General features: G+C 42.9%; 1 protein-coding gene across 1 annotated transcript; it reads left to right on the top strand.

The window, feature by feature from the left end:
- Positions 1–1,562: 1,562 nt before the first annotated feature.
- SOX18 (SRY-box transcription factor 18) lies at positions 1,563–8,163 on the top strand. Its single transcript, XM_030212753.1, has 2 exons — positions 1,563–2,030; positions 6,044–8,163. The coding sequence occupies exons 1-2, from the start codon at positions 1,679–1,681 to the stop codon at positions 6,889–6,891; spliced, it is 1,200 nt and encodes a 399-aa protein (XP_030068613.1). The 5' UTR covers positions 1,563–1,678; the 3' UTR covers positions 6,892–8,163.
- Positions 8,164–10,105: the final 1,942 nt, after the last annotated feature.

Raw genomic sequence — 10,105 nt, 5'->3', positions numbered from 1 at the left:
TGCTAGGACTGATCTTTCTGATGTGGTCCTTTGTAAAAATTAAATGAACTGGGTGATGAGGAAATGGCCTCCTCTCATACTCACCCCTCTGCAGTAAGTTTCACAACACAGCTTCTATCAGAGGGTGCTCAAATATTTCAACCTGTTTGGGCATCTGGCCTGTAGACATTGTTGTTTTCCTGAACTGTGATGCGATCCAAGCTCTCAGTCTCTCCCCAGTGGTCAGAGCTAAGGACCTTAGGGGTCTGTCATTGCCAGAGCCACAGAAGAGCTTTATACCTCAAAAGCAATTGAGCCATACTTACTGTGCAGATCCATCACTCAGTCATTTTCAGTAAGTTGCATTATTACCTGGGATGCAGGTACATTTGTACATGTGCACTTTGCACTTCTACAGATTCCTCAGAACTGGCCTGAAGGAGAAAGTTCCCATAAACAATTTCCCCAGAAAACATGGCTGTATGAACATTACATAAGAACATAAGCGCTGCCATACTGAGATAGACTGAAAGTGGCCAATCCAGGTCTCAAGCACCTGGCAAGATCCCAGAACATTAAAACAAATTTTATGCTACTTATCCTAGAAATAAGCAGCAGATTTTCCCAAGTCCATCTTAATAATAGCTTATGGATTTTTCTTCTAGGAAATTATCTAAAACAAATTTAAACCCTTCTAAGCTAACTGCATTTATTCACCTTTACCTAAGTACTGCTTGACTGGAGATCACCAAATTGTGGACTTACTTCCAGGTACTTTTAGATGAGGGGAGGGAAATAGCCCAGAGGTAAAATGGGTTCAAATCTTGATGGTACTTTTCCCTGGGGCAAATACTTTTCCTGTAAATGATGGCATAAAATTGACCATATACTGTGTAGTATGGCTTTCAGTTTTGAAAAATCCACTTTACATGTAGAAAATGTAATACCAACAAAATTTTGTGAATCTGATGCTTAAGATGTGGAAATCCACTGGCCCTGGCTCTACAAAAACTTTCTTGTCTGGAAACATAATTGCTTTAGAGCAGCCTAGTGGCATGCTCTCTGCTGCGAGACCTCTGGCTAGTTTTTTTTTTGTGAATTTACTTCCCAGGTCTTTTAGGGTATCTGAGATCTGTCAGTAGCACATGTACCAAAATGCCTGGACTACACCAGAATCCCACTCATTACTGTGAGCTGATGCAGGCAGGCAGGCAGACAGCCTCCCTTCTATCCTGCATGAGTGCTGCCAGCAGCTTGGCCAGTGAGCTCCCCCTGCTTTACTTTCCCATTTTCTGAGCTTTGCACTTCTGCTTGGCAGTATTTCCATGGAGGTTCAGATTTTACAGAACGCTGTCTCTTAACAACCCTCCCACCAGTTCCTTAGATGACTGATCAGACAAATTTAGCTTTTCCCTCCCCTCCTTTCTCCATTCTGCCTTTCCCTCCTCTCATCCCCTCTCTCCCCTATCTTCAAGCTCCTCCTGTTGCAAGTTCCTCCTCCTCTTCTCTCACTCATATTTGATTGGTTCAGGGTTTCTATATTTCCCCCCTCTAACTAAGGATCATCCCAAACAATTTGTATGAAGCCCATTTTACTGTTCTCAGAGGAAGCTTGAGGAGCATTGACAAGCCCAGAGGAAAGCATCTGGTTTTTGGTTTCTAAGTGCTCCGTTCTGTTCCAAAGAAGTGCCCAGCTGGAATGAATGTATCTGAGCCTAGCTACTGCAGAGAGGAGACATCTCAAGCCAGGGGAGGCGAATGTTCATGGGTCCCAACCCCACTCTCCGGCTGTGAGCCCAGACCCAGCAGCCCACAGTCCAGCACAAGGTTTGGATTTGGTGCATCTGTGGAAGGAAAGCCCAGATCAGCCTCTGCAAGCCCAGAGCCAGGCTATGGATTCAGTCCTTCTGAGCAAAAGTGCTCAACTACAGCGGGGGACTCCCGGATTCGTCGCCCTATGAATGCATTCATGGTCTGGGCTAAGGATGAGAGGAAGAGGTTGGCTCTGCAGAATCCTGACCTGCACAATGCTGTACTAAGCAAGATGCTAGGTGAGAAATGGCACAATGAACAGCTGGGGATGCAGGGATTGTCAATGGAAATGGGGAATAGCTGGGGGCACATGGATTGGAAATGGAGATGGGAATAGCTGGGGATGCAGGGATTGTCAATGGAGATGGAGAACAGCTGGAGATGCAGGGATGTCCGTGGAGATGGGGAACAGCTGGGGATGCAGGGACTGTCAATGGAGATGGGGAACAACTGGAGATGTAGGGAATGTCAGTGGAGATGGGGAACATCTGGGAATGCAGAGATTGTCTATGGAGTCAGGGAACAGCTGGCAATATAGGAATTATAAATGGAGATGGGGAATAGCTGAGGATGCAGGGATTGTCAGTGAAGATGCAGAAAGCTGGGGATGCAGGAATTATCTAGGAAGACAAGGGATACTTAAGCCTTCGTGGATCGTCTCTGCAGTGAACAAGATACTTGATACAAACAATGCTACATCTCTTAGGCCATTGCCTGTCCTTGTAGATATACTCCAGGAATGTGATGTTGTGTCACTAAATCTTATGTTTTGAGTTTCTGTTTCATTGTATTTATTTATTGGGGATTTATTAATCACCTTATGAAGAGATTCACCCAAGGTGGTGTACAGCATGTATTGCTTGACATAAACTTAGTTTTGTTAACAGTATAACAATAATAAAATGACCACATATAAGCATAAAACAATCAATGAGCTAAACTTGGAGATGGCAAATTGAATCCTAGTAATAGGACTAACATGAAACAGTATCAGAAATATAAACATTTAACTACACTGCAAAACAATCATTTAACAGAAATATCATAAATGTCAATATAGTATGTTTTGTTTTGGGGTTTTATGGTTTATGTTGAGTTTTTGTTGCTGTTATTATAATATATATTTATTGTACCTCACCTAAAGCCATGGTGTTTAGGTAAATTATAAATCAGTTTAACAAATAATCACAGATCTGGAGATGGAGAATATGCCAAAGCACAGGGTTTGAATGCAGGCTTGGGAAATGATCAGCAGTACAGGGTGATACAGTAGTAACTGATTGAAAAGGTTTGGCATACCATTGGTGCCATTTGTACATTCAGGATATGTAAGAAATGTATGCTCTTGAAAATAAATTACTGTATGCATGAATACAATTAGTTTGTAAGCCATGAAATCTTCTGTTTGTCATTTAGAATTGCAACTTCTGGCAGGTAGCATGGCAGTACTCTGTGCTATATGATTTTAACATCTAAAGACCGTTTATTGAAGCAACATTAAAATAACAGAAAGAAATACTAGCATGAAAGTATTCAAGACCACATTGCCCCTTCCTCAAAACTAATAATCTGGATAAGGGACTTTTGCAGTCCTAGAAACTTACAATAATCCAAGACAAGGATATTATAGCTTGTAGGGCATCCGTCTTTCTCCAGAGTCAATTGCTAGAAGGAAAGGAAAAAGGAAATGGGACTTGATATACCGCCTTTCTGTGCTCTAGTGTCTTCTGGATGTGAGACCTTGTGGGAAAGAGGGGTGGAAGAAGAGGATCTCACAGCATGTCCTGTAACCTGGATGTGAGCCACTGTGTGTGTGTGTGGGGGGGGGGGGGGGGTAGAATCTGTGTGTGATCCCTGGCTCCTAGATCTCTCATGGTGCAGGAGGGCAAGAGATCTCACTGAGGGGCAGGGAAGAGGGAGTAAGAGGATCTCATGGTGTCTCCTGTCACCTGGGTATGAGATACTGTAGAAGACGGAAGCTCCCTCTCATCAGCAAAAGTGGGTACTGGAGTCACTGTTTCCTGCTTGTGACACACTGCAGACAGGAACTCCTGAGGGCAAGTGTTGTCAGAAATCATTGTATTTCCCGTCAAGAAAGAAAAAGGTCTATGCCTTAAAAGTGCTTCAATTTTAGCTCATGTTGCCATGTTTTAAGATTTTCGTTAAAGTTGTTTCGATATTAGCTGAAGATATAACATGCAGGCACACCCACCATCATGTAAGCTCTGACCAAAACACACAAAAATCAGATCTTAGACATTGACTAAGTGCTTATAGAAACAACCACTAATTATAGGAATATTTAACAGTACGGAGCACAAATGCACTAAGCTACAAATCCATATCTCATCGTCTGAAAGTAAAAATGTATGAGCAATTTTTGCATGAAATGAGATAGTGAGTACTCTGCTGTGAAAATTTCCTGAATGCTAAACTGTTATAACTTCTGAAAGTCCATACCTCAAGTAAAATAAATAAAATTTAATATATTATTGGTGATTTATAATAAGCACATTAAACTTCACCTCTCATTTTCTCTGTTTTGCATCGCGTGCACATACAGCACTTTTACATTCAGGTGATCTCTAAAATCAATTTACAACTCCTTCACATGCATAAAACAAATCTTGCCTTGCACAGAAAGGCTGAATATTTAGTAAACTGAGCTGCTGAACCTTATTCTCTCTAGCAGACGTACAAAGCAAAGAAAGACACAGGGAATGGACTGCTGCCTCTTCTTATCCTTTCTCAAAATTGCCCTTCTAACACAATCCCCCCTGTCAGTCACATATGTAGACCACAGATAGACTCTCATCTGGTAGAGAATAAGAGACCACAACTTAGAAACAGAAACATGCAGACAACAACCGAACTGGGAACCTCAAGAAACCAGATTCCATAAGCATTGCAAAATTAGAAATAGAAATGCATTTCCTATTTCACTGTGCAACATAGAAAATCAAAGACTTCCCACAAAAGAATGAGCAGGAAAATATCTGTAAAAATCCTCAGAAAGAGGCAAATCAGCAGCTAGAATATTAAAATATGTTGAATCCTGTCACCAGACAAGAAATGTGACCAAACAGGGTCAATGTATACCAGCAACAGAACTTAGGATGGGGACCTTCCCAACACATCTACTAGTTGTCCTGAACATGTTCCTTTTACTAAACATTGGGGAAAAGGGGCCCTGCAGTAGTGGCGGGGGCCATTTTTCCCGCACGCCAGAACCCATTTTACCACAATGGGTAAAATGCCCCCCCCCCCCAAAAAAAAAAAAGATGGCCATGTGGTAAGATAACCAGTGGCGGTAAGGGATCCCACGGTAACCTAGCAGTAACTGGGCAGCATGCAGCAATGCCCGATTACAGCCAGGTTAGCGGAAATGGCATGGGCTGCAGCTGGAACTACCACCGGCAGCTGCGTTGGGCCAGCGGTAGTTCCAAATTAGTGAGCAGTAAGCCTGCATTGGGCTTATCACCACTTTGTAAAAGACCCCCGAAGTGCTGGGATCTTGGAGGCTAGCAAAAACAAAAAAGGAGTAGCAGGGTTTGAATGCTGGCTTTGATGGGCTTTCAGATAACACCTCCAACCACTAGGCTACGCCAGCTACGTGTACTGCAGCCAGAGAATGGGGAGGTTGGAGAGGTTAGTGTGAGAGATTTCGGAGGATATATGACTATCATGAAAGATTTGGGGATGGGTATGAGTGTAACAAGAAAGATTTAGGGAGAGTGTGTGAATGTAATGTGAGATTTAGGTGTGTGAGAGTGCCAGGTGAGAAATTTAATGGGGATATGATTTGAGGGGAAGATGGAATCATAGATACATTAGCAGTTTCTGCTAAATGTTAGGAGTAGCCTAATGGTTAGCTCAGTGGCCGGAGAACTGGGTTCAATTCCTACTACAGCTCCGTGTGACTCTGGGCAAGTCACTTAAACCCTCCAATGCCCCAGGTACAAGATAAGTACCTCTATGTAATATGTAAACCACTTTGATTGTAAACACAGAAAGGCAGTATATCAAATACCACCCTCTTTCTCCTTTCATCCACCAGAAAATGAAACTCCAAACTCAGTGGCCCTGAAGGTATTGGGACGGACTTTCTGCTATTGTATTGTGTACCTCTACAGAAAATGTTTCTTAGCATATTCCGGGCATATTTCTTGGCAGATTGTTTTATATTCATAGTATTTTTGGTGTGCATCATGCACCAGCAGTATGTAATATGTTTCTTTTCCCTTCCATGCAGGCCAGTCATGGAAAGCCCTAAGCACCAATGACAAACGTCCTTTTGTGGAGGAAGCAGAGAGGCTGAGGATCCAGCATCTGCAGGACCATCCCAACTATAAGTATCGCCCTAGGAGAAAAAAACAAGCCAAGAAAATCAAAAGGATTGAACCTAATATCCTACTGCGCAACCTCTCCCAGCCATGCAGTGAGGCCTTTATCCCGATGAATCACCCCAGTGCCAGCCAGTCTGGCCCCCAGCAGCATCCTTCACTGAACCACTTCAGAGAACTCCACTCTCTGGGGTCAGAGATGGAAAGCTATGGCTTACCAACTCCTGAAATGTCTCCCTTGGATGTCCTGGAAGAGAGTGAGCCTGCATTCTTCCCACCACACATGCAGGAGGACTGCAGCGTAATGTCCTTCAGAGGTTACCACCAGCAGCTGGAGTTTGTGCCAGAGAAGCCTATTATACGGGAACTAGCAATGGTCTACTCACAGGCTCCAGGAAATATGGCTGATGCCCTCAGGACTCCACATCTGTCCTCCATATACTACAATCAGATGTGCCCTGGCCCTCAGAATGTCCTCTCTCCTCACCTGGGCCAGCTCTCACCACCTCCTGAAACCAACCCCACTGAAACTGTGGAGCACTTGAACCAAGCCGAGTTTTGGACAGATGTGGATCGCAATGAATTTGATCAGTATTTGAATATGAGCAGAACTCGTTATGAGGTCCCAAGACAGGCTTATCATGTCTCATTGCCCAAGGCAACCCCCAGAACGATCCCCTGTGAGGAAAGCAGTTTAATATCTGCCTTATCAGATGCCAGCAGTGCTGTGTATTATAGCCCAGGCATCACAGGATAAAATGTCCCCACTCCCCACCAGTGCCAACCTGCAGCTGCCGGCAGCCCAGACCTTCCCCGGAACAGTTGCTCTTTAGTATTAACATTAGCTGAATCAATGCTTAGCTTTATTCGAATGCTGACATCTCCGATTATATCATGTGCTTTCCAAAACATAGGCTTAAAAAGTGCAGTGTGTATGTGCAAGAAAAGGATTTCATTTATTAGTTTTACATCATACATTGCAGAAAAGTCCCCATGGGTTTTGTTAAATCATGTTATCATAAGTTCAAACAGTTAAGAAGAATTTATTTTCAAGCTGAAAATTAAATCGCCTTTTTCTCCATGTAGAAAAGTCTTGAAAGTTGTCAAATTAATGCACATGTAGCTGGCCTGGGGGTACTGTGTGCTGCAGGTCTCCAGTTCAGTTCCTATCTTGGCTTTTGGGGATACTACAAATGTAGTGGTCACAGACCCAGAGCCAATCTGGGAGATGCATTTAGGGCCCATTATTGCAGGGTTCTCCTGGAAGGTGCCCTAGTGCATGGTCCCTGGTCCAGTAATGTCACTGCAATGACCAGGCCAGTGAACGAAGGCTTGCGGCACTATATTCCAGCCTTGCTTCTGAGCTGAGTTTTATTTCTCGCCTCTCTAAACCTGAGCTCAAGATGAGTTATAATTAGTAGTTAGATCCCTGCTTCAGAGGGCCTACGGTATAAAAGTTTGTACCTGTGACTTGCCCAAGGTTCCAAGGACCATCAGTGAGAGGAGTGGGACCTCAACCCGGATTCTTAGCTTGCTGCTTTAACCAGTTGGATCCTCAGATTGAAACACACACAAATACATACACATTTTGAGCCTGTGAAGTGATATTAGTGCTAATTGTATCAGAGCCTATCATATTGTTTCAGGGTCAAATGCTTTCATATGATTTATAGATACAATATTCTTTTACCAGCGGATGTCTTCACTGGACTTTGAGACTCTATTTTTGCTAACAGTTACTTATGTTTGGGTTTTTTTATGTAAAGTGCTATTTAATGTTGGCGTTTTCTCCAGTAATAAATCTGTGCATGAAAGGTTCGGTGGAAATCTCAAGCAACAATGTAGCACTTACGGAAGGGACTAACACTAGAAGAGGACTATATCAGAAAGTATCTACCAGAACTTTAGAAAAAAGGCACGAAAGGAAATGAGAACAACTGTGTGTCATCGGCTACCCTCTGTTCAAACAGCTGGAGTACCAGAACTCTGCACTTTGTATCATGATTTATTATTAAATGATGAACATTTAGATTTATTCTTATCATGGGAATGCATATTTTCCTACTTCAGACACTGTCTTAACCAGTTCCGTTCAGGGTGCAATAGTCTAAGATGCATGATGAAGACTACCTAAATTCCTCCTTTTCTCCTACTGTTTATCATTTTTATCCACTACTAGTCCAGAGATACCAAGTTACCTAGTTCTAAGCTGGAGACTTTTTGACCTGTTCTGGTGTTGAAATTACATCCCAAAGCAGGTTGGGATTTGTAGTGCTTGATTCTGCCCATTGAAATTAGTGCTGCAAGTCCCATAATGCACCAAGATGAGGGTGATCAGAAATCCAGGATTGCTCCAAATCTCCAGCGTGAAACTGGGTAACTTGGTATCTGCTAGTCCTACACAGACATACAACCAACAATCCCTGTTCCTTATAGCAGGGCTTCCTAAACATATTCTGGAAACACCACAGCCAATTAGATTTTCAGGATCTCCTTATTTACTATACATGAGATAAATCTCCAAACACTGAAGTTCCAGCGTATACAGATTTATCTCATGTATATTCATTGTGGATACCCTAAAAACCTCAGTAGCTGTGGGGTCCCCAGGGCAGGTTTGGGAAGCCCTGCTGTACAGTTTATAATCTAGTAATGTCTTTTCTCTGTTCCCTACCAGCTTTTTTGGGTGTGGGTATTGTGCCATGGCAGAAACAGAGGCGGAACTGAATCCTCAGTGAGCCAGGAACGAAGGACCATGAACCTTAGTTCCAGGCTTCCTCATTGTATGAAGCATATCTGAGCTATGAGCCCTGACTTAGAAGATGTTAACAACCCTGAAAAGCAATTGGCAGCGCAAGATATCTGTGGGAAAACAAATGCTTTTAATAGAATCTCAAACATTTCCAAAAATCTAGTTTACATACTATTCCAGAATTTGCTCTTTTTGTGAGGTAGTTCTATAGCATCCAGCCTCCTCTGGGGTGCATGGCCCTGTACATTGGAAGACAGAAAAGGCTAACTCACAGCTTCTTGAGTGAGTGTTTGCTACATCAGCAAACATGGGAACAAGGACGACACATAGGAATTTGGCAGATGAAAGTAGAAAAGGACCAGTTGGCACATCCAGTCATTCCTGCTGAGACTGCTAAGGATACATTTGGATTTTACATTTAATTACTTGCCTCTGTTATTTCTTGTCCAAGTAGACGTCTAGTCTCAGTTGTACCTGGGGCAATGGAGAACAAAGTGACTTTTGTAAAGTTACAGAAAGTGCGTGTGGGAGGCAGGGGATTTGAACTCAGGCTTTCCGAGTTCAGAACCTGCTTTTCTAACCTCTACTTCTCCATCCCAGTTGTTAGATATATAAGTTTAACGGCCGTAGGAGCTCCCTACTTAATTTTTGATCCCTTCCTTGTAGGCTCTCTGCCATCCTGGGCAAATGAGTACACAGTGTTTCATAGTTAATCCAGTCCCTGTGTATTTCCAACAGACTTTGTAATAATCTAAACAGCTCCCAAAAGTTCCAGTTTCCTAGGCCCTCATGGCCTTTCTGGAGATACCAGTCACTACTATCTGCTTGGAGGTATATAAGGATCAGTAAGTCATGCCAGGGTTTGACATTAGATAATTGAGTTCCTCCTGTCTATATTGTATACGTTGTTCACACCTCCAGCTTGTACAATATTTGAGATGCAGGTCAATAGTAATCACTCGCTCACAGACACATTATATACATTTATGCACATTCTAAGCATGGTCTGGGTCCAGAGACCAGAGATGCCGTTTGCCACATTTAATCAAGAAGATTAAAGTGCAAATCGCTATATCTAGCATTGCGCTGTGCAATGTGGAAGAAAGTTACACAGATACAATCTGAGAATACCCTGCAAACCTAGCAGAACCTCGCCAGACACAGGCCACCAGTTTGCACTCAGCAAGGGAGAAAGCAGATTTTTTAAACTTTCTCCAGT

The sequence above is a fragment of the Microcaecilia unicolor genome, chromosome 8 (assembly GCF_901765095.1).
Source record: "Microcaecilia unicolor chromosome 8, aMicUni1.1, whole genome shotgun sequence".
In the NCBI taxonomy this organism is placed as follows: domain Eukaryota; kingdom Metazoa; phylum Chordata; class Amphibia; order Gymnophiona; family Siphonopidae; genus Microcaecilia; species Microcaecilia unicolor.
This window is presented reverse-complemented; position numbering and strand designations above follow the sequence as displayed.

What these genes read in the sequence shown, in the direction of transcription:
- SOX18 (XM_030212753.1), top strand. Translation starts at nt 1,679, where the DNA reads ATGAATGTATCTGAGCCTAGCTACTGCAGAGAGGAGACATCTCAAGCC. An exon ending in TGTACTAAGCAAGATGCTAG is followed by an intron (nt 2,031 to 6,043) that starts GTGAGAAATGGC and finishes CCTTCCATGCAG; the next exon opens with GCCAGTCATGGAAAGCCCTA.